General features: G+C 28.2%; 2 protein-coding genes across 5 annotated transcripts in view; one reads left to right on the top strand and one right to left on the bottom strand.

Moving 5' to 3' along the window:
• Window positions 1–1,205: 1,205 nt before the first annotated feature.
• Window positions 1,206–14,304, bottom strand: LOC117183101 (histone-lysine N-methyltransferase, H3 lysine-79 specific-like). Of its 3 annotated transcripts, XM_033376273.1 has the most exons (6): window positions 14,165–14,304; window positions 7,032–7,281; window positions 4,860–5,150; window positions 2,404–4,726; window positions 1,657–2,316; window positions 1,206–1,480 (listed from the first exon to the last, which is right to left on the bottom strand). In XM_033376273.1, exons 2-6 carry the CDS (start codon window positions 7,274–7,276, stop codon window positions 1,259–1,261), a joined length of 3,741 nt encoding a protein of 1,246 aa, XP_033232164.1. In that variant the 5' UTR covers window positions 7,277–7,281; window positions 14,165–14,304; the 3' UTR covers window positions 1,206–1,258. The 3 variants fall into 3 exon arrangements, with proteins under 3 accessions (XP_033232164.1, XP_033232180.1, XP_033232171.1); XM_033376289.1 differs by lacking the exon at window positions 7,032–7,281 and having other exon boundaries at window positions 4,860–5,169; XM_033376280.1 differs by lacking the exon at window positions 14,165–14,304 and having other exon boundaries at window positions 4,860–5,169; window positions 7,032–7,139.
• A 3,657-nt stretch (window positions 14,305–17,961) lies between these two features.
• The window catches only part of LOC117169053 (sushi, von Willebrand factor type A, EGF and pentraxin domain-containing protein 1-like), a 98,202-nt gene continuing 92,083 nt past the window's right edge, over window positions 17,962–24,080 (top strand). For both annotated transcript variants that reach the window (XM_033355155.1, XM_033355164.1), the window contains exon 1: window positions 17,962–18,555. In XM_033355155.1, the coding sequence (XP_033211046.1) occupies window positions 18,286–18,555 (270 nt within the window). In that variant the 5' untranslated portion in view covers window positions 17,962–18,285. The remainder of the gene's footprint in view (window positions 18,556–24,080) is intronic.

Consider the following 24,080-nt stretch of genomic DNA (forward strand, 5'->3'; position numbering starts at 1 on the left):
GAATTCTTGTAAATTCAGATCAAATTTGAGTAAATTCCATGAAAGTTTTAGCAATTTAAATTAAATTAAAATAATTAAAATTGAATTATAGCAAAACAAAAAGAGTTGTATTTAATTCAAGTTGAACACTCTCCTATTCAAACTAAATTCGAATTGGAATAAGTTGAAATGAAAGACTAACAATTCAAACACAATTTTTGTAACTTCACCTCAAATTTGAGTAAATTCTATTAAAATTTTAGTCATTTTAACTAAATGCTAACAATTTGAAATTAATTTTTTTCTTTAATTCTAACCATTAAAGCTCAATTATAGTTCATATTAATAAAACTCTGAAGATACAAACACAATTCGATTTAATTTAAATTTAATTATTGTTATTCAAGTGAAATTCTAGCAATGTATTCTATCAATTGAAGTAGAATTCTAATAAATTAAAATTCCAAAGATTGGAAGTTTATAAATAAAAATTAAATTTTCTTAATTCAAATTCAATTTAAATTAATTGAAATGGAATTCTAGAAAATCGTGTGATTGTAGTAATGCAATTTAAAATCTAGAGCAATACAAATAGAACTCCAGATATTTCATATTGAATTCTAGGATCTGAAATAAAATTTTAGTAAATTCAAAATGAATATGTTTTGAATTATATTACATTAAAAAAGTAATAAAGTTAACTGAAATTGAATTCTAGACATTTTAATTGAAAGTAAACTCAATCACTTAAATTAAAGAAATTGAAATTGAATTTCAGTACATTTAAGTCGCATTCAAATAAAACAGAATTATAGTTAATTCAAATTGAATTTCAGTACGTTTAAGTCGCATTCAAATAAAACAGAATTCTAGTTAATTCAAGTTAAATTCCAATAAATTAAAATTCAGTTTTAGTTAAATTATATCGAATTTTTCAATAATCAAGTTAATTGAAATTGAATCCTAAAAATCAAGTAAGCTTCAGCGAATCAAAGCTTACAGTTAATACAAATAAAATATCTAGCAATTTAGACAGCATTTTAGCCCCTCAAATAAAATGACAGAGATTACAATTGAATCATCATCAACTGAAATTGAATTCTAGTCAATTGAAATTGAATTCTATTCAATTAAGGTTGACTCCGAAAATTTCAAGTTCATTTTCAATAAGCTATAAGATAATTTACATTCTTATATAATATATTAGTACAAAGAGTATTAGAAAATAAGATCATATAGAAAATTTATTGATACTTTTTACATAAAAAAATAATATCATCTAATTGAGTACATAGTAAATCCAAGGCAATAGTTTACTATAGTGTGCAATCAATTTACTTCTCGCCTCTTCTTCTAATACATTATTAATTGAATTTGCAACATTTTTTTCCTTTTGATCATCAGACACATTTTGTTCTTCTGTGCCATTAAAAGAATTTTCTGATTTAAAAATATCAGAAATTTCTGCATCATCATTTTGGTCTTTTTCCATGCCGTAAAACTGAAATGAATTAATTTTTTAATAAACAAATAATATTTTTATTAATCATTGAACAAAGAAAATATATAATCGAATAGTTCTTGTCTACAATTTTTCTAAAATTCTAATTAATTTATTAGATAAAACATATATATATATATATATATATATGACAATTATTATTAAATAAAATATACCTTATCGTCTTCTTCATTATCAAACGCCTCATCATAAAAAATTTCAATCCCATCATTCCTCCAGTAATCCGCAACTTCTCCATACAATCCAGGACTCTCATCTTTTCCAAAAATCCTCTTTTTAATTTTTCTCGAATTCTTATTGTCATTATTATTATCATTATAATTATCCGTTTCAACATGAAATCCATACCATCCATTTTTAAATTTATTTTCATTTTTGATTTTCACATCAACCTCCTTTTGATTAAGAAAATCACGATTTTCTATTTTCCAAATATCACTGTTTTCAAAATCAGCACTGCTTTCCTCAAAGTCTAAATTTTTATCCAAGGATTCAATTTTTATTCCCCGATCAATATGATCGTGAAGATCAGGATCGCCAGTCTTCAAAATTAAATAATCGTGTTTAATCAACGAATTTTCATAAATATCCAAATGAGGGGCTCGCAGGATTATTCGAATCGGTACGTCTTTTGGATTTTCTGCACTTTCATTGGATCCATTTTCAAAATTCTGACCCAGGCTTATTTGATCTTGATCAGTTTCTTTAGAAATCGAGCGAACGTTTGGAAATTTGGAAAGAATGTGTTCCAAATCTTTAGAATTATTTTCTAGGTCCAGAGTTGGTTTCAAATTTTCTTTTTCTTGTCTTGTTTGCTGGAAAATTAAAAAAAAAATATTATTAAAAGTACAAAATTTACTGATATTTTGGTTACCTTATAATTTAAGAGAATGAAAATATACCTTGGAAATTTCATCGTTTCCTTGATAACTGAAATCATCATTTTCGGGAATTTCTGTTTTTATTTCTTCGGTTGTTTGTTCTTCTATTTCTGATGGAAAAAGCGTTGTTCCAACTGTGTTTGTTTGTTGTGTTGTTATTTCTTGATTTTTTATTTGTGTTTTTGTATCATCAACTCTTTTCATTTCTTCCGTTGTTTCTTCTTTTATGTCTGATGGGATTGCTATTTCTGCTTCTGTTATTAATTCTTCTGTTGTTGTTTCTTCTATATTTGATGGTATAGTCATTGTCCCATCTTTTTGTGTTCGTTCTGTTGTTGTTGCTTGATTTTCTAATCGTGCTTTTGTTGCATCATCAGCTGTTCTAATTTCTTCAGTTGTTTCTTCTTCTGTGATTGATGGGATTGCTGTTAATTCTTCTGTTGTTAATTCTTCCGTTGTTGTTTCTTCTATTTTTGACGATATAGTCATTTTATCGTCCTTTTGTGTTTGTTCTGTTCGTATTGCTTGATTTTCTAATTGTATTATTGTTGTTGAATCATCAGCTCTTTTAATTTCTTCAGTTGTTTCTTCTTCTGTGATTGATGGGATTGCTGTTAATTCTTCTGTTGTTAATTCTTCCGTTGTTGTTTCTTCTATTCTTGACGATATAGTCATTTTATCGTCCCTTTGTGTTTGTTCTGTTGGTATTGCTTGATTTTCTAATCGTATTATTGTTGTTGAATCATCAGCTCTTTTCATTTCTTCAGTTCTTTCTTCTTCTGTGATTGATGGGATTGCTGTTAATTCCTCTGTTGTTAATTCTTCCGTTGTTGTTTCTTCTATTCTTGACGATATAGTCATTTTATCGTCCCTTTGTGTTTGTTCTGTTGGTATTGCTTGATTTTCTAATCGTATTATTGTTGTTGAATCATCAGCTCTTTTCATTTCTTCAGTTGTTTCTTCTTCTATGATTGATGGAATTACCGTTATGGCTTCTCTTTTTAATTCTTCTGTTGTAGTTTCTTCTATTTTTGATGGTATATTCATTGTCCCATCTCTTCGTGTTTGTTCTGTTGTTCTTTCTTGATTTTCTGATTGTGTTTTTATTGCATCATCAGCTCTTTTAATTTCTTCAGTTGTTTCTTCTTCTATGATTGATGGGATTGCTGTTAATTCTTCTGTTGTTCTTTCTTCTATTTTTGATGATATAGTTATTGTATTGTCTTTTTGTGTTTGTTCTGTTGTTATTGCTTGATTTTCTAATCGTGTTGGTGTTGCATCATCAGCTCTTTTCATTTCTTCAGTTGTTTCTTCTTCCATGGTTGATGGGATTACTGTTATTGTATCTCTTTTTAACTCGTGTGTTGTACTTTCTTCTATTTCTGATGGTATAGTCATTTTACCATAATTTTGTGTTTGTGCTGCTGTCATTGCTTGATTTTCTAATCGTGTTGTTGTTGCATCACCAGCTCTTGTCATTTCCTCTGTTATTTCTTCTTCTTTGATTAATGGGATTGCTGTCACTGCTTCTGTTTTTAATTCTTCTGTCGTTGTGTCTTCTATTTTTGACGGTACAGTCATTGTATCCTCTTTTTGTTTTTCTTCTGTTGTTATTACTTGATTTTCTAATCGTGTTCTTGTTACATGATCAGATCTTTTTATTTCTTCTGTTGTTTTTTCTTCTATCTGTAGTGATATTGTCCCTGTATCTGTTTTCAATTGCTCTGTTGTTGTTTCTTCTGCTGATATGAAAGTTACATCCCTTTGTGTTTGTTCTGTTGTTATTTCTTGATTTTCTATTCGTGATGTTGTACCATTAGCTCTTTCTATTTCTTTTTCTGTGTATGATGATATTGTGGCATCTGTTTGTATTTGTTCTTTTGTTGTTTCCTCTATTGCTGAAAGTATATTCACTGCTCTATATGTTTTTATTTGTTCCGTTGTTCTTTCTAGGTTTTCTAATTTCATTGTTGTTGTACCATCTGGCGTTTTAGTTTCTTCTGTTGTTTCTTCTTCAATCTCTAATGGTATATTTATTCCATCTGTCGTTTCTCCTTCTGTAGATGGTTCTTCTATTTCTAATGGTGTTGTTGTTTCACCGTCTGATATTTGTAATTCTTCTGTTGTTATTTCTTGCATTTCTAATCGCATTGTTGTTCCTTCATCCGTTTTTATTTCTTCTTTTTTCACTTCCTTTGGTTCAACTTCCATTATTATGTCTTCTGAAAATTTTGCACATGGTCCACAAGCTTCGTCCTTGTAAGTTGAAAGGATCGCTGCTTTCACATAAGGAAAATGTAAGATGCTCCATGGAACTATGACCTGGTATGTCAGTTTTCCACAACTGCAACAAACAATTTTTAAATGATTAAAAGAAGAATGATAGTAACAGATAATTAATTATAAACATGCAATTAAGCTAAAAAAACAATAGTAATAAAAAAAGATAAAGAATAAACAGAAACTTGAACACTGACCCGTCGACAACCAAAATCTGGTTTCGGGAGACATGAAGTTTTTTCCAAATTTGAAGCTGAGAATTATCCTCTATTAAGTAAAACTCAGGACCCAAAGTTTTATTCAAAGATTCTAAAGAAGTTTCGATTGGTGGAAACCCTTCAAATTCAATTGGTGAAATTGCTTTCCAGGTGTCTTCTTCAATTTCGATTTCTCCTTGATCGATGATTGTGGATGGTGTTGAATTAATGACGAAAAAATTAATATCCATCATTCCAGATCTTTCAAAGCGACCTTTCAACTCCTTCAACCTCAAATTTTAAGGTTTTCCTTTATTATTGAAGAATAATGAGAAATTTAATATGTAATAATTAAAAAATAAATAATATTAAACTATTTATTCATATTAATAATGATAAATTATCACTATGATTTAAATAAGTATTCTGAATAATACTCATTCATTTCTTGCAACCTTATTTTTTTGAGTAATCTGAAGTGGTGAAAAATTCAATGAATTGGGACAATTATTTAATAGAATTAGCAATTTAAACTGAAATTCTAATTTCTCATTTCTAATTCTAAGAAATTGAATTATATCTAGTGAAACAAAAATATGTGAATTCAAATGGACCGTAGTCAATTACCTAATGGAATTCAACTAAATTTTACCAATTAAATTCTGGTCAATTTAAATTGCATTATATCAATTAAAGTCAATTTTCGAAATTTGAACTGATGTTTAGTAAATTTAAATAGAATGCAAACAATGCACAAGAATTTTAACAATTCGAAAGCAATCATTATGAAAATGCAAATTCAAAATATTCAAATAGAATTCCAAAAATCAAAATTGAATTAATTAAAATTGAAATTTATTCAACTCAAAACTAAATTCGAGAAATTCAAAGTGATATCTAGTTAAATCAAACTGAATTTTAAACATTCAAGTGGAAGTCTGTCAATACAAATTTAATTGTAGAAACATAAATTGAGTTCTAGTAAATTCAAACAAAATTTGTGAAAAGTAACAATTGAGTGAAACTGAAATCGAAATGTTTAGGTGGAATTCTAATAATTTAAGTAGAATTTTATTTATTTCAAGACCATCTATAGTTCACTCAAAGAAAAGAAAGAATTCATTCTTAGCAATTAAAATTGATTTAAAAAAATTAAACTGCAATTTAGGAAATTCAGGTAGAATTATATTTAATTCAAACTTAATTTCAGGCAGCATAATTGAATCCAAATGAGTTAAAAAATATAAAATTTAATTCTAGTAAACTCAAATTGAATTTGAGATATTTATATTGAATTCTAGCGAATTTTAACTACATTTTAGACGTTCATGTGGAATCTTAGCCATTCTCATCGAAATTAAATGAACGACATTCTTGTAAAATCAAGTTAAATTCTAGCAAACAGTAATTTAATCAAATCAGATTATAATTAACACAACCTAATTGATAGAATTAAATTGAAACTGAATACTAGTAAATTTAAACTAAATTTAATAATTAATAAAAAAAATTGATCTTTACCAACGAATAATTGAGTCAAATCGAATTTTAGTTAGCTCAAATTGAAGTTTCGAGATTTAAATTGAATTATAGTGATTGATCAAGGAATCTGTATTATCATCAGAGAATAAAATATTTTTTTATGTCTTTACGGACTAGATGGAGCTATGAATTAAAATTTTTTAAATAAAATTTGTCTGAAAAATATCACCTCCTTTCTCTCTGTGGTTCGTTTCCCAGAAGAGCGAAAGGAGATCTTTTTCAAAAAAAAATTAATTACAATTTTTTAATGTATAGCTACATATAGTCTGTAAAGACGTTAAAAAATAGGTTATTCTCTGATGATAATACAGATTGAAAAATTTGACTTGTAACATCTGGTATGATAGTGCGTGTATTTCTGAAAAAGGTTTATCTCGATCTGTTTAGTAGCTTAATATTAATAGGAAAGCACTCGACCGGCAATCGGAAGTTCTGTGGTTCGTTTCCCAGCGTAGCGAAAGGAGATCTTTTTTCAGAAAAAATTAATTTTAATAAAATTCAATTAAAAGTGAATGAATAACTATTTGACTCATGCACAATTTTGTAGCATCAAGATATGCATTTTGATAATAAACAAATATACATTTACTTAATTACATTTTAAATTGAAATAATTAAAAAAACACTTACATGGCAGCCTGTCGATGACTATATTGCCAAGTTGCATCAAAAAATGCCAATACATTTACAGTCCCCAATTTTCTCTCCCCAAAATCTACAATTCCACATTGATCCAAATATCCTCCATCTCCCTGTCGTTTTTTTAATTTACTAAAAATACTACGGAGCTTTGGAAAGGGTAGAAAAAGATCTTCACGAATTTCCGATAACGTTGGCGAAATGAAGACCAGAATTCCTACTACGAAGAAATTCATCGCCACTGTGGGTCAAACATAAAAAAAAGAGTAAAATAAAAATGTTGTGCAAACAATCCTTATGAGCTAACAAGCATTTGATTTGAAACTGTTCAATTTTTCAGGTTTCTAATTTCAAATTGAAAAATATCTAAGAATAATTTATTTATATTCAAAACGTTTTAGATTGTACAATTACAAATGAAGAGATTTAGAAACTAACATGTTCAAATTAAAGCTTTAAAAATTGAATAATTTTAAGGGGTTCTTGGAAGTGAAAATTTTTTTCATATTAAGTAATTAAAACTACCCATTGGGCACAAAATTTGGCGACGTCTTTACGACATCGTTACGACATCTTTACGACATTCTTACGACATCCTATGTCCGTGTCGTTTTGGTGCCTTTACGATATCGTAAAGACATCGTCAGATCATACGACACGTTTACGATATCGTAAAGACACCTTAACGACATGGACATAGGATATCATAAAGTGGTCGTAAAGATGTCGTAACGATGTCATAAAGACGTCGCCAAATTTTGTGCCTACTGGGTATACATTTTTAAGCATGAATATTATATAACTTGAATATTTAAAACTAAAAACTTTTAAAAAATTTTCCTTTTTCATCACAAGCTAAATGTTAAATATAAAAAGTTCTAATTCTAGATAAAAATAAACCCCCTAAAGTATCTCCCTTGCAAATCAACAAAAATATTAAAAATAAAGAATGTCCCTCTTCCAATTCACAAAAAAAAAAAGAAAAAATATTCCCCCCTTTTTATCTTGGGAAAAGTGTGAAAATTACAGAATTTTTCGACTTTGAACTCAAAAAAAAGGATAAAAATACAAGTTGACCCTATTCAAATTCAGAAATAAATTGAAAATGAAACATCCCGTTTCTAATGTTAAGAAACAATTCAAATACCAAAATTGCCTTCCACCCAATTAAATAAAGAAATGTTAGTCTGCCGATTCAGAAAAATATTGAAGAAAAAAATTCTTCTCATTCATCATACGAAAAATGTTGAAAATAAAGTTTTTAATTTTAATTACCTGGACAAATGTTTGATATCTAGTAAAAGACAAAAAGTTTGTTTTTCCTTTTTAGAAGCCACACTGAAATATTAATATTGCGAATTTGACTTCCAAGAAAAAATTCTCACTAGCATATGGCGTAATTCATAATTGCTATTATAATTTCTCCTGACACACATCTTTTTCCAATATTCTATTATATTTTGTTTATTAAATCAGTTAAAATTATTTTAAAAATTCTTTAAACACTAAATATAAAAAATGTTGTTAGGGATTTTTTAAATGTTTTTTTTTGTAATGTTAGAAAATAAATATCTATTTTGACAGTAGCATAGGTCAGTTTGACCTCTTCTAATAAAATTCTGTTTCCACTTGAAGTTAGTTCGATTTAATGGAAACTCTTTCGCTTGAATTGGAATAGCAAATTCCCATCATGTAAGATATTATATTATTATATATAAATTTTATATTAAATATTTATTGTATTATATATAGATATATACCAGGGTGTCCCCTACATTCGGTTCAGTTTCTTTACAAGCCGAGAAGGAAAGCCTTTGACCAGGCTACCGCACGCGACCTTGGATTGTGGATAGAGGGTCCCTGTACCGAGGGTTATTGCTGAATGTGGTTACAAACTAAATTAGCAGTTGCGGACAATAGTCCAGGGATGGTTCCGAAGGGAGAACCCCCAGGCCAAGGCATAAGCATCCCTGCTGATGACTGCATGTTGCAAGGGGAACAACAATGATAACACTAAACCCAGTTGTAAATGCGGTTCCAAACAATCGAACTTGCAGGGTTCCCGACAATGGGCCAGACAACAATGCCGACTACTCTGGAGTAGGGGAAGAGAAGACGATTGACCGTCAAGCTACTGACCATCAGGCAGAGAATCAACAGTTTTTCTCTGACCTATCTCTACTCTTCGGAGTCCAGCATCCACAGAATGAAGACGCAGAGAACAAAAATAGCTTGAAGGAGCTGTGAAATGCCCTCATCAAACCTGAGGAAGAATGTCCATATATCGCGAATGAATAGATGAGAAAAGTATGAAGAGACATGAAAAAATATTCCGCTACGAGACAAGATGGTAGCAGGAGCTTCTGATGGAAGAAGTTTCCTTTAACCCACCAGCATCTCGCTCGTATTTTAGCCTCATATATATAAAAACGGAAGAGCCTATTCCGCAGTGGCTGATGGAATAACGAACAGTGCTTCTCTAGAAGAAGGGCAACTCGACTGGCCCAAGGAATCAGGCCAATAACTTGCCTGAACACGCTGTATATAAGATCTTCATAGCTATCCTGAATGATAGGATTATTCGGGTAATCTGACTGCAAGACGCACTTATCATCTGTCTGATTTGTCTGAAGGACATTTCAGAGACGCGTTTTTCGTGGAGATACTATGAGCCCTCTCCTCATTTACCTCATGTATTTTACATGAATGATCTCAAGATCTCTGCTAGCAATACAGAGGAACTAAAATTAGCTCTAGGGATTGTCTAAAAGGACACCTGGAAGTTTGGAATGGAGTTTGGTTTAGAAAAATGCACCAAAATTGATCTGTAACGAACATGCTTGCCATCCCCGTACTACTCTATTAATTTGGAGTAGTCCTATGGATGAAGGATGAGCTCCGTCCGCGACCTTACATCTCATGCCGTCAAGGTGGTCGCAGAATGCTGAATCTCGAGTGTCTTCACAGTAAGATCATTCCGGGTACAAAGCAAAATGGTACAAAGCAGCGGAGAAGGCTGCTGAAATACTTGACCTCTACTTTAATATCAGGGATGAGCAAAATTCATTAATCATTATCCATATCCAATACTCACTCCTGTAGGTCCTAATCAAGACAGCACAGGAGAAAAACTTTCGTGAACAGTTCCTCTACAAGAGGATGCACGGCATCTTCCACATATGAGAAAACTCGCGCATTCGAGATCTGGCACAGTTCTTCGCGATTTTGAGAAATGAACAATATTCGTCATCGAATTATCGGCGACAGTCGACTAGTACATCACATCCAAGGAAAATGAAAAAAGAGAGGTATAAAAACCTTGAAAGGGTGCAACTGCTGTAACCAGAATATTTTATTAAGCTACTTGTCCTGGCCATCAGTGCTCTCGGATGTGCCAAGATTTTGTTGGTTCATAGTCTGAAAAGCCTACTTGCGTGTCAGCGAAATTCCGAGACACTTGCGGGGAAAATGCAGAGGGTGGTTGTCTTTGGCTCGCTTCGTGTTCACAGAGTGAACGTGAATTTTGCCGGATTGACGTGATGAATCCATCGCAGATTGTAACTACCTATCTTACATTCGTGAGACGTGGTTACAGCTGAAACATTACCCCGATTTCGCCGGGAGCGGGTATCTATTTCGGGAATGGCACCTGCTCCCAATGAAATCCTTATGACAAAATTTTAATGATATAAATATCTCATGGACATATGAAACAAGGGACTAGGCATGCCATTGCGGGAGTGATGCAATGAGGGGGGATGTTCGCCACCTTTTGATGTCCTGCGACAAACATGGCAGCGCCCACATGTTTATATTTTCATGCACAGTTTGCCGGCAAGAATGCTCGTGCGCATAATCAAATGGTACATCGTAAGATGGCGGCTCTCCCCACTCATGGAATTCTCCCCCCTCTCGTGGATTCAACCCCGCTCACCCAAGTTAGGATGGCATGCCTAATCCCGTGTTTCCTATGTCCATGAAATATCTTTTTTTATAGATATACTCTTAGACATTACCGGCATAAGAATAATTTTTATCTGACTTTAGAATCATGTAAAATAAGATGCAGTATTGAGGAATTTTCTTAAAAAAGAATTAATTGTACAGCAACAGTTACTTGATGTAAATAGAAACTTGTTACGTTTCCTGTCACTGATAAAAGTAACTCGAAATTTCTGCTAACTTCCTTTTTTATATACGAGTATTTATCATGCTTAAAAAATTGTATAGATTTAAAAACAAATGTACGCTGTCTATTTTATTGTTCACAATTAAAGAATTTGCAATTGCAAATCTATAAAATTAAATAAATGTGAATCTTAAATATTCAGAATTAAACTATTCCAAATTGCAAGTATTAAAAATTGAAGCATTTCAAATCATCTTTAAAATACAAATATTCCACACACAAAAAATTCAAAATCACAAACCTTCGAAATCTTGAAAACTAAATTATTTACAATTCCACATTTTTAAAATTGAAGAACTTTCAATTGTCACTCTTCAAATTGAATTAATATTTAATATGGAAGTTCTCTTAAGTTCGAAATTTACAATTAAAAAATTATGCAAGTTTTAAGTTTTAGAGTAAAAAATTATTATATAACTTTTATGATTTATATTTGAAACGTTATCAATTTTCAAGATTGAGAATTGTAAATTCTTGACTCTTGTTTCTCACAATAATCACAATTTAAGAAATTTTACTCATACAGCTTTAAAACTAAAGAACTTTAAACTGCAAATCGTTAAAATCGAAGGATTTTCAATAGTAAATCTTCAAAATTGTACAATTTTAAATACTCAATCTTTAAAATTGAATAACTTAGATTTTTTTAAATTTGCAATTAAACATTAAGCAAGTTTTAATGCTTACAATTAACAATAGAGCTTGGAATTTAAAAAAATGTTAATCAAAGAACTTTTATTATTGACAATTTATGATGAAAAATTGGGCAAGCCTTAAGATTGACTATTAAGCTTCTGTAATTTTGATGATTTACGTTTGAAATTTCATCATTATAAGAAATTTTAAATATGAAACTTTTGACTTTTATTCCTGAAAATTATCATCATTTCAGAATTTTTATTTATGCTGCTTTAAAATTGAAGAATTTTGAATTGCCAATGTTCAAAATTCAAGAACTTTAAATTTTAAATCTTTAAAACTTATTTTTATGACAATTTACAATTAAAAATTATGCAAGTATTAAATTTAATAAGGTAGAAATTATCTAATTTAGATTATTTACATTCGAAATTTCTTCAATTTACAAGACTTATAATTAAAAACTTAACTTTTGATTTTCAAACTCATAAAAATTTCAGATACTTTATTTATACATTATTAAAATTGAACAGTTTTTAATTTTAATGCTTTAAAATAGTAGATTTTGGAATTGAAAATCTTTAAAATTACAGAGTTTTTCACTTAGAACATTTACAATAAAGTTCTGTAATTTTGATGATTTGCATTTGAAATATCTTCAGTTTGCAAGATTTAAAATTGGCAATATTACTTTTAATTGATTTATTTATTTTTAATTTTCAAAATTAAAGAATTTTTAAATGGCATTAATTGCAAATCATGAAAATTGAAGAATTCTACTGAAAATCTTTATAATTTTAGAACTTTTGCATTGTAAGCCTTTGCAATTAAGGAACTTTTAATTTTTACAATTTGTAATTAAGAATCATGCAATTTTTACGTTTTAAAATTATAAATTCTAATTATTTACTTAGAATTTTGTTCAATTTAGAAGGTTTTTAATTGAAAACTCGACCTTTGATTTTCAAAATCAGCACAATGGAAGAGGTTTTACTTATATATCTTTAAAATTGTACAGTATTTATTTTTAACAATTTAAAATGGTAGATCTCTGGATATTAAATCTTTAAAGTGGAAGAATTTGCAACTTTAAATCTTTAAAATTGTAGAACTTTATATTTCAAATCTTTAAAATTTATAAGTTTTCAATTTTTTTAAATTACAATTAAAAATTCTGTAATTTTTATGCTTTATATTTGAAACTTGGAATATTTAGAATTAAAAGTCCTTAAGGTTTGAGCTTCAAAATCATAAAAATATAAGAATTGTTATTAATTTACACATCTTTCAAATTCAAGATTTTTCCATTAAAAAGGCTATAATTTAGATAATTTCGATTCAAAATTTCTTTATTTTGGAAAATTTAGAATTAAAAAGTTGACTTTTGATCTTCAAAATCATCAAAATTTCAGAAATTTGATTTATTTATACATTTTTTAAATTGAAAAGTTTATAATTTTTAATTGTAAAAATTGAACTACGTAAAAAAAGAATCATTAAAAACTACAATTTTTTAAATCACAAATTGAAAAATTAAAGTATCTTCAATTGCAAATTTTCAAGATAAGATTGGCCCATTTTAAAAAGAAGTTTTAAAATGTTATTATTTTAAAATTTCAATATTTAAAACTAAATAAGTTGGAAAATATTTAATTTGTTTAATTTATTTTAATTTCATAATTTATTATATTATTCAGACAAATAACATCGTTTAACTCACATCTTATTATAAGACAAACACATTTTTAATTTGTAATCATTCTGAGTGTTTCTGATTAAAATTAAAAGTAGAACTGAAATTTAAATTTAAAGTTAAATGGGAGCGAAAACGAAAATTAAAACTTGATAATTAGACAATCAAAAGAAGAAAAGTGTAATAGGCGGGCAAGTACTTCAAAAAAAAAGTAAATAAATAAAAATTTGCCTTTTTTTTTATTTTGGAAAGTTTTTGAAAAAATTTTGAAAAATTATAAAAAGGAGATAGTTACGCTACTGGCTGTCAAGCACTTGCTTCACCAAGGACAGCCGGCTTCAATTTTTTACCAAGAATTTACGTGATGCACGGATGGAAAATTGTCATCTTCAAATTTCATCTTTAGCAAATTTCTTCTATTTTATTCTCACGATTCTTTAGAAACTTGTAAATATTTTTTTTATCTTTTAAAAAAAATCTGTAAGGTAACAATGAAACAATAATAATCTTCATGCTATAAGAATGTGTTGTTTTCATAAAATTCAATAATTTTAGTAAATGAAAAAATTCTAATATTGTAATAATAAGATATGACTTACGTACCATTTGTTATCGGAAGTGAGTCGAAATCTCGAGTGCGTTCCTCTTTTTATAATATTACGCAATTTGTTGTTTTGAATTACGCGTAAAGTTCGAATGTAGAGGTTTATGATGAGAGCGCTCTATTATCAAAAAAAAAAAAAAAAGAACTGAGACTATAGGCGGCTCGAAGTGCCTTGAATGCAGTTCAGTCGGAAACTGTATTCGTATTCCTTCCTAACGTTTTTCTCACAATCTCACATCATGTGATGGACCATCTTCGAATCTCCCTTCCAGTTTCCACACAAACCGGGAAGAACCTTCTTCTTAGGCTTCAGCAATAGGGTGGTCTAGAAGTGCATTGAAAATTTCTTTCTTGGAATTTTCATGTACTAATTACGCTGTCTGTCGAAAAAAACCTCAGTCTGTTTTTCAACATTTTTTTACGGATTTTGCAGAAAATTTGAGAACGTTGTATATATTATTTTTTTTTCATTGGCAAAGTATGACTCTCGACATTTGTAATAATCTGATACCATACTTTTAATATTTGTTTACCATCTAAAAAACATAAAAAATACATTTCCAAGGTACTTCCGGATGGATTATCCGTCAAGGTAGAATTAAATTCGACTATTTGAATTTGATTCGTGTTTTCTATAAGGCTCCATTTACCGCATTTGCTGGACATATTTGTTGGATTATTTTTTTAAACAATTTTGTTTTTATATAAAAATTTTATTTTTAAAGTTCAAGAGTAAGAAAAATGGAAAATTGTGCAATTTACAGATATATAAATCAGCTCTTGCTCGAATAATCCTGTAAATTTGACTTTGGTCCCAGGATTTTTTTTCTAATACAACTATTTGATTATTTTTTAAAAGATTTTCGCTAATCGCGAATGGCAACTTAAACATCTTTTTTGGTTCAAAATTCAACTACTTAGTTGAATGTGGAATTATTTCGTTAAAAATTCATTTTTTTTGGTGATGATTTATCATTTTCGTCGAAAATTTTGTTTGTTTCAAAATTTAACTATATTGTTGACATTAAAAATTGTTTTTTACTAAAAATTTAAATATTCCAGGTTTGGTTAAATATTTATCTTCTTCAGTTGAAAATGTCTGTATTTTGTTGAAACTTTGTCTTGTGGTAGAAAACTAAACTTCTTGTTGACTAATTCACCTTTTTGGTTGAAAATTCCATTAAAAACTAAAATATTTGATTAAAAATCCATGTATTTGATTAAAAATTATTCTTTTTTGAGAGAAAATGAATGTTCTTGGTTCAAATTTAATTTTTTATTAAAAATGAGTTTAAAAAATTGAAAATTATTTTTTTTTTAATTGAAAAATAAACTAATCCATTTTTTTTTCCTAAATATTTTATTTTTGATAGAAATTTAATCTCTTTTGTAGAAAATTCATTTCTTTGGTTGAAAATTGAGATATTTCGTTAAAAATTTATTTTATTACCTAAAAAACTTAGAGGTAACTGAAAATTAAACTATTATATTTTTTGTTGAAAATTTATCGTTTTTGGTTATAATTTCATCTATTTTTTTTTTTTTGAAAATTTGCCTTTTTTTGTAGAAAATTAACCCTTTTGCTTGAAAATTTGAATATTAGTTTGAAAATTGCATTAAAAATTAAAATATTTGGTTAACAATTCATATGTTTTGTTGAACATTAATTTTTTGTTGCTGAAATTTCTTTGATTAAAAATTAGTTTTTTTTTTAAATTAAACATTAAATTTTTTAACTAAAAGTTCAACTATTCGAATTTTATTCGAATTTCTTTGGACAAACATTTAATCTTTTTGACTGAAAATTTTTTATCTGTTTGATTCAAAATTAAACTATTTCGTTGAAAATGTATCTCTTTTTAGTTGAAAGTTTATCTTTTTTGTTGAAAATTTGTCCTTTTTCTCAGACAATTCATCTTCTGGGTTGAAAATTAAACTATTTGGTTAAAAATGTATTTTTTATTGACGATGCATCATTTTAGTTAAAAATTCATTTGTTTGTTTAAAAATTCAACCAATTTTGTTAAAAATTCGTTTTTTTAATGAAAAAGATTTTTTTAATTAAAAATATAGTTATTTTATTTTGGCTATAAAATTGATCTTTTTCAGCTGAAAGTTCACTTAATTTGTTGAAAAATCAACGTTTGTTTTCAAATTCGTCCTTATGACTTAAAAACTCAAAATTTTGGAGGATATTATTTTCTTTATTGTTCGAAAAGTCTTTCATGGTTGATAATTCAATTTATTTGTTGGAAATTCGTGTTTTTGGATTAGTTCAACAGTTTTTTCTTAATACCCATTTTCTTATCTCCATTTCGACTTATTAGAGAGAAGTAAATAAGAAAGGAAAAAAGAGGAAGAAAATGGAAAAATTCAACCAAAAACAACCTCTCACTTTTTTCTTATAGGAGAACTACAAGGTTTGATTAATAGAATCTTATGCTAATTAAAACTTACGTAATACCTGCAAATAAGAACCTTAGAGAGTTAAAAAAGTGAGTTTGTCTAATTTTGTATTCATTAGTGAAAATTAATAAATCGATTTTTAATAGACATTGTAAATGTAGATTTTATATATTATTTTTAAATATCAAATTCGATAAGTAAATTAAAAACGAGGAGTTCTGTCAAAAAATGGTACAAAGAAATGTTGTAGGAATTTTTAAACGTTGAAATTCCACCTTTGAATTTTCGACTTTAGTCACAGTATTTTCAATAAATGAAACTAAAATGACAAGTCCTATAAAAATAGGTTAAATCAATTTTGTAGGTCTTTTTGAAAGCTAAAATTCCTTGGTGAAAATTATTTTCTTATCTCGCGCCGTTTGGTTCGAAATTTGAATTTTACATTTTCTGCATCGTACTTTTGAAAAATAAAATCAAAATGAAAAGTCCTATTGAAAAATCGTGAAAAGAAAGTTTGTAGGAATTTTTAAAAGCTATAATTGCTAATTAAGACTTTCCCCCTGTTATTTGCGTCATTTGGCTCAAGATTTGAATTTTCGATTTTTTTGAATATTTTCGAAAAAATAAAACCAAAATGTCAAGTCTTATAAAAAATGGCTGAAAACAAAATTATAAGTCTTATAACAAACTACCATTCTTCTCTAAAACTTTTCTGCTTGTCTTCCGTCGTTTGACTTAAAATTACATTTTTCATACTATTCACTTTCGATGCATAAAACAAAAAAAAAACAAAAAAATAAAAAGTAACTGATGCCTTTTCTTCAAAAATTTATTTAAAAAAATTTTAATGTTCTTTTATTACGATTAAAGCGAAAACCACGCATCCCATGAAAACAATTGAATAATAAATTTGTAGCTCTTTTTCGGATGAGCAACTTTTGTCTATTTTTTCCGTAGCTTGGGTCGTTCTTGTAAAAAAACTAAGATAAAATAATGATACTTACTTCTTTTTCGAAAAAATATCCCCGACATATATGCAACATTTTCCAATAATTAATAACTAATAAAAATCAATTGTCTATAATATTTTTAAAAAAAATTGGAATGCTCTAATGAAGAATGTACCAAAATTTGTCCCTCAAAGACTCTAAAAGATGAAAGTTTTTAAATAAAAAACAATAATAACAAAAATTATGGGCACTTGTGATACAAAAGCTCATCTATAGACGAAACAGAGGCCCCCTTGTTCTTAAGCTTTTCAAGCTCTTTCCATCATCCAGTTTTCCCCCTTGACCCCACCCCCGGTAACATTTACTCTTTATATCGATAGCAAACGTCTCATTGACGTAGTAGTTCTCGAAAAGTGTTACTCAGTAAAGCATCTAAAGTAAGGTCGACCTTTTTCGATTGTTGATATTACTATCAGCTATTTCATAGTTGTGTATAATAGCTCAGTATCAGTCTAGTTTGAACTAAGTACAATACTGATTTCATATACTCTAAATCAGAATTTAGATTTAAGAATTTCCTTGTGGAAAAGGTAACAAGCCAATATTCTCCAATTGGTTATAAATATTAAAGAAATATTTACTAGAGGGGGATGGAAATTCATGTGGGAATAATTTTAGAGTCAAATTTAATTTCGAATTAACGTATGTAGGATGTAATTAAATTTAAGTTATAAAGGGATTAATCTTGAAATAAAAGAATAAAAATGGAGAATTGGAAAAAAATAATTGTTTGTGTATTTTTGTTAATGAATTTTGGAAAAAGTGATATTTTGTCAGAAGTGAAAAATTCGGTTGAAGTGATTAATGATGAAATTCGGGTTTTTCTTAACGTTAGTGATAATAGTACGAGGGATAATCAACGATATCAATATCAATTCTCGGAAAATCAGGAGAGGGATTTTGAGAGTAAAGTTAATTTTTTATCTCGGATCTTTAAGAAGCATGTGGACGAACTGAGAAGTGGATTAGAAGAGGTATTTAATATTCAACTATTCAATTATTTAATTATTATCTCAAATTTAATTGGACTTCAAAGAAATTCCAGCAGCTTAACGTCATTTTTTTAAAACAAATGAATTAATGACATTTTCTTAATTAAAATACATTAAAGCAATTGGAACTAAATTCTAATAAATTGAAATTGAATGATGAAATTTCACGTAAATTATAGAAATTTCAATTAAATTTTAGTCCATTCAACTTGAATCCTAGAAATTCAAGTCAATTTATTTACTGAATTATATTATTAATTCAAATTTGAGTGAAACCCCAGTAGGCACAAAGTTTGACGACGTCTTTACGATATCGTTACGACATCTTTACGACAACTTTACGACATCCTATGTCCATGTTGTTAAGATGTCTTTACGATATCGTAAATAAGTCGTATGATCTGACGATGTCTTTACGCTGCTGTCAAGGCACCGAAACGACATGGACATAGGATGTCGTAAAGTTGTCGTAAAGATGTCGTAACGATGTCGTAAAGACGTCGCGAAATTTTGTGCCCACTGGGACTTCTACGAAATTCCAAAAGCTGGATTCCATTTTCTTCATTCAAATACATAAAAGCAATTCAGATTGGATTCTAACCATTCGAAATTTTTCTAATCAATTTGAGTGAGTTCAACTTAACTTTTTTGAAGCAAATTGAATTCTAGAAATTCAAGTATATTCTAGAAATTTCAATTAAAGTCTAGTTTATTTAACTTGAATCCTAGAAATTCCAGTAAATTTAATTGCTGAATTATATTATTACTCAAATTTGAATGAAACTTCAAAGAAATTTAAAAAAACTGGATGGTATTTTCCTAATTCGAATATATCAAAGCAATTCAAACTGACTTCAAACAATTCGAAATTGTTCTAACTAATTTGAGTGAGTTCAACTTAACTTTATTAATTTAAATTAATTCTAATAAATTGAAATGAAATGATAGAAGATTCCAATTGAATTCTCAAAATTCAAGTATATTCTATAAATTTAAATTGAATTCTATTCCATTCAACTTCAATTCTAGACATCATAGTGGAATCAGTTATTCAATTGTATTATTACTTCAGATTTAAATCGAACTTCAACCAAATTCCAACAACTTAACGCCATTTTTTCAATTGAAATAAATGAAAGCAAATCAAACTGGATTCTAACAGTTCAAAATTGTTCTAAGCAATCTAAGTGAGTTCAAGTTAACTTTCTTGAAATGAAATGAAATATTGATAAACTGAAATGGAATCATAGAATATTCCCCTTTAATTCTTAAAATTTAAGTAAATTCTAGAAATTTAAATTGAATTCTAATTCATTCAACAGAAATTGTAGATATCCCAGTAAATTAAATTATTCAATTATAATATGACTTCGAATGAAACTTTAACAAAATTCCAAAATCGAAATGTCATTTTCTTAATTTAAATACATTAAAGCAATTCAGATTGAATGACAGAACATTTCAATTGAATTCTAGAAATTCAAGTAAAATCTAGAAATTTGTGTTGAATTCTATTTTATTCAACTTGAATTTTAGCTAATCTAGTAAATTCAATTATTTAATTATATTATTACTTCAAGTTTGAATAAAACTTCTAGTCCAGACATTACGTCTAAATAATAAGTAAAATCTTCGAAAAAATCCCACTTCCAATTTTTTTAATGAGAAAGTTCCGTTAATGTTTTCCTTTTGATATATCAAAAATGCTAGAACAGATCAATTGCCAAACCGGTTTTTTTTAAACAGTTCCAAAAGTTACATTTGCGTGGACGAATAGTTCCCATTGCAATTTAAAGCAAAATGCCCAACAGAAAAAAGAAAAAGGACAAAATTATGAAAAAATTTTGTTGAAAAAATAATCCGCTATCTTCCATAGGTTTCGAGTTATCATACATAGAAAAATCCGAATTTTTTTGGATTTTCAGAGAAAAATCACTAAGTTTCAAAAAACACTGTGTACCTTCGCACCTAATTACTCCACGCGAAAGTGTTCCACCTGTGAGTTAAGGTTGACTCAATTCTCTGTAATTACAAAAAAAAAAAAATAATGTCCTACTTATAATAGATAATAAGTTATGACCCCTCAAATTTGGCCATTTTTGCCTGTTTTTAGGGGCAAAAAAGTGGAGTTCAGTTTTTTTCAAAATAAATCGTGTCCGTTTTAGTTTTCGCTAATGATGCCAGAGGATAAAATAGAGTCTACAAAAATCTGCGTAGATCTAAAAAACAGGTATTTTAGACCTATTATTTTGGGATTCGCAAGGTTTCAAAAATGTTTTTTTTTTCATTTTTGATTAAAAACAGCGAATTTTTGTTGTTGAAAATATCTCGTTTCCTGTGCATCCAACGACAAAATCATTTCAGATTAAATGAAAGTGAAGTCAATTTGGCGTAGGTTAAAAAAAAGTGTCCTAGTCCTAATAGGTCACGAGTCCTTTGAAAGTGCACTCTTCCTGCATGGATGCACCTGAGCGTACCATGAAGTATTAGCTCGTATTTCGAAAAATTTGTCTCAAATAAGTGTCTATAATTCATTTAGCATGTATCAGACGTCTTTTACCATCAATAAATAATTAATTGTTTATAACAAAAGCCTGCTATCACCACTTATGATTACTTTTTGGCCTTGTTTTTAGTATTTTCGTTGGCAAAAAAGTGATAGTAATTGATTGAAAATATTTTTTTATCAATAAACAAATATGTTTGATTAATGATTATTTATAATAAAATCTTTTCATAACCACTGTTAAGTACTTTTTGAGTACTTTCGTGACAAAAAAGTAATTATAATTGATTAAAAATGTGATCTGTATTTCTTTTCCGTAAGAAAATAGTTTTTTAATAATTGTTTATAACAATATCTTGACATAAGCACTTTTAAGTACTTTCTGAGTAATTTTCTAGCAAAAAATAATTATAATAAAAAAAATATAAATTAATAAAAATAACAAAAGTTTTTTAATAATTCTTTATAACATCATCTCATAAAAATACCGTCACGCAAGATCATTTTACTCAGGAATGAAGTGCGTTATTCAGTTAACAAATTCAATAATAAATAATGTTTTCATCTAATTATTAATTAACAATTTATTTTTTATTCACTTAATTCTAACCTATTAAACTATTTTGCAAATTCACTTAAAGACATTTTTATTATATTATATACAATTTTCAGGAATCATTGCAAATTACAAGTGTATTGAATGTAAATACAGAATTAAATGCAGACAAAGTATTCATCAGAAGATATTATCATAAGCAATTATTAAAAAACTTTTTGTTTTCTGATGAAAAGTGCATCACATTTTTAATCAATTATAATTACTTTTTTGTCACAAACGTACTGAAAAAGTACTCAAGAATGGTAATAAAAAGATTTTATTATAAATAATTATTAATAAAACATATTTGTTTTATTAATATGTCATAACTTATGACCTATTATAGGTAGGAAATTGTTAATTTTTGTAATTACAGAGTATTAAGTCAACTTTCACTCACCTGTGGAACCCTTTCCCGTGAAGTAATTAGGTGCGAAGGTACACAGTGTTTTTGGAAACTTAGGGTTTTTTCGCTGAAAATAAAAAAAAATCGGATTTTTTAATGTATGATAACTCGAAACCTGTGGAAGATAGCGGATTATTTTTTAAACAATATTTTGTCAGAATTTTGTTCCATTTCTTTTTTCTGTTGGGCATTTCGCTCTAAATGCATTGGGAACTATCCATCTACGCAAATGTAACTTTTGAAACCGTTAAAAAAAAACCGGGTTTGCAATTGATCTGTTCTAGAATTTTTTATATGTCAAAAGGGACACCTTAACGGAACTTTCTCATTAACAACATTGATAGTAGGATTCTTTCAGAATCTAGCCAATCGACTGAATTCAATTATTGAATTATATTATTACTTCCAGTTTGAATGAAACTGCAACGAAATTAAAAGAACTGGATGCTATTTTCTTAATTCGAATACATCAAAGCAATTCAAACTGACTTCAAACAATTCGAAATTGTTCTAACTAATTTCAGTAAGTTCAACTTAACTTTATTAATTTAAATTAATTCTAATACATTGAAATGAAATGCTAGAATATTCCAATTGAATTCTAAAAATTCAAAAATATTCTAGAAAATTAAATTGAATTCTATTTCATTCAACTTCAATATTCTAGACATCATAGTGAAATTAGTTATTCAATTATAATATTATTTCAGATTTTAATCGAACTTCAACCAAATTCTAACAGCTAAACTCAATTTTTTTAATTAAAATAAATGAAAGCATTTTAAACGGAAGAAATTAGTTCATTCAACTAGTATTGAGCGTGTGGATTCCATAACGTCCCTAGCGCTCGGACTCGCTCTCCCAATACGTTGTTGTGCCTTGCGGAAACGCGGAAAAATTTCCGAAAATGACCAACATCGGAAATTCATTGCGCAACAAATATGACTATATGCGGCTCGACGAGCCGCACAACTTTCATGAAGAACATTTTTTCACTAAATTGATAGTTTTTTTTTGCTAAAAATTAAAAACCGGAAATTCTCATTGTACCGAAATCAATGACTTTTTAAACTAAACTGATGCCAATTATGTTTTAATAGTAGATTTCTTTTTTATATTTGCAACATAAAAATTATTGCAAATCATTCCTGTCAGGAATCGTTTCCTCAGACTTTGACAGACAAAAGTCTGCAGGGAAGTTTCGCGGACAGACAACTTCCAGTGGCAAAGTTGTGCCTTGATGCCGCGCACGCACTCGACTCGAGTCGACCGACGCCCTCGTACCGACCACAGTCGCCTAGAATAGGAATTTACTGTTCATAATCGTCCACAGGTCGTCTTTTTAATCGATTTCAACGATTTTTTTTTAGAAATGTTCAACATTAAATTTTTAAGAGAACTTTGGTTTGGTTTATTTCATCTTTGTGAATTTTAATCTCAAAAAAAAAAAAAAAATACAGACAAAGACTTACCATCAGCTAGAAGTATTGAAAGTCAACATTTCTCTTCACAATAAGCTAGAGAATACGAATAAAGTATTATTTTCAACATGCCACCACAATGAATCTGTTTTATAGGGTCCTGAAGAAACTCTATAACTGAAAAAATGAGTTTTGTGATTTTTGGGTGCTAATGACGATTTTTTTAGGTTTTTTTAATGCAAATATTTTAATATATGAAATACAACTTCATACTCATAATAAGATGCTTTAAAAAATTGTTTAAACAAGTTATCATTGTTTTCAGAAATTTTCTCTCAGAATAGAGATAGAAAGTTGTGGTTTTTCAAAACTTTTCAAATTTTGGTCTAATTTTCAATTAAATTTAGGTGATACTTAATGATTGTTAACCAAAATAATTGTTCAAACAATTTATAATTATCGTTAATAATATTCAATTTCAATAATGCTAGAAAGTTGCGGTTTTTTCTGAACTCTTACATTTTTGTCCACTTTTCACTAAGTAATGTAATAGTTAATGGAGGTTAAGAAACATTA

Source organism: Belonocnema kinseyi, chromosome 1 (genome assembly GCF_010883055.1).
Source record: "Belonocnema kinseyi isolate 2016_QV_RU_SX_M_011 chromosome 1, B_treatae_v1, whole genome shotgun sequence".
In the NCBI taxonomy this organism is placed as follows: domain Eukaryota; kingdom Metazoa; phylum Arthropoda; class Insecta; order Hymenoptera; family Cynipidae; genus Belonocnema; species Belonocnema kinseyi.

Bases quoted from the DNA above. Each gene is read 5' to 3' on its own strand.
- LOC117183101 (XM_033376273.1), bottom strand. From the start codon at position 7,276: ATGAATTTCTTCGTAGTAGGAATTCTGGTCTTCATTTCGCCAACGTTA. The intron at 4,727-4,859 runs GTCAGTGTTCAA...TGTTTGTTGCAG, and splicing joins CAGATTTTGGTTGTCGACGG to TTGTGGAAAACTGACATACC. The intron at 2,317-2,403 runs GTATATTTTCAT...TTAATTTTCCAG, and splicing joins GAAACGATGAAATTTCCAAG to CAAACAAGACAAGAAAAAGA.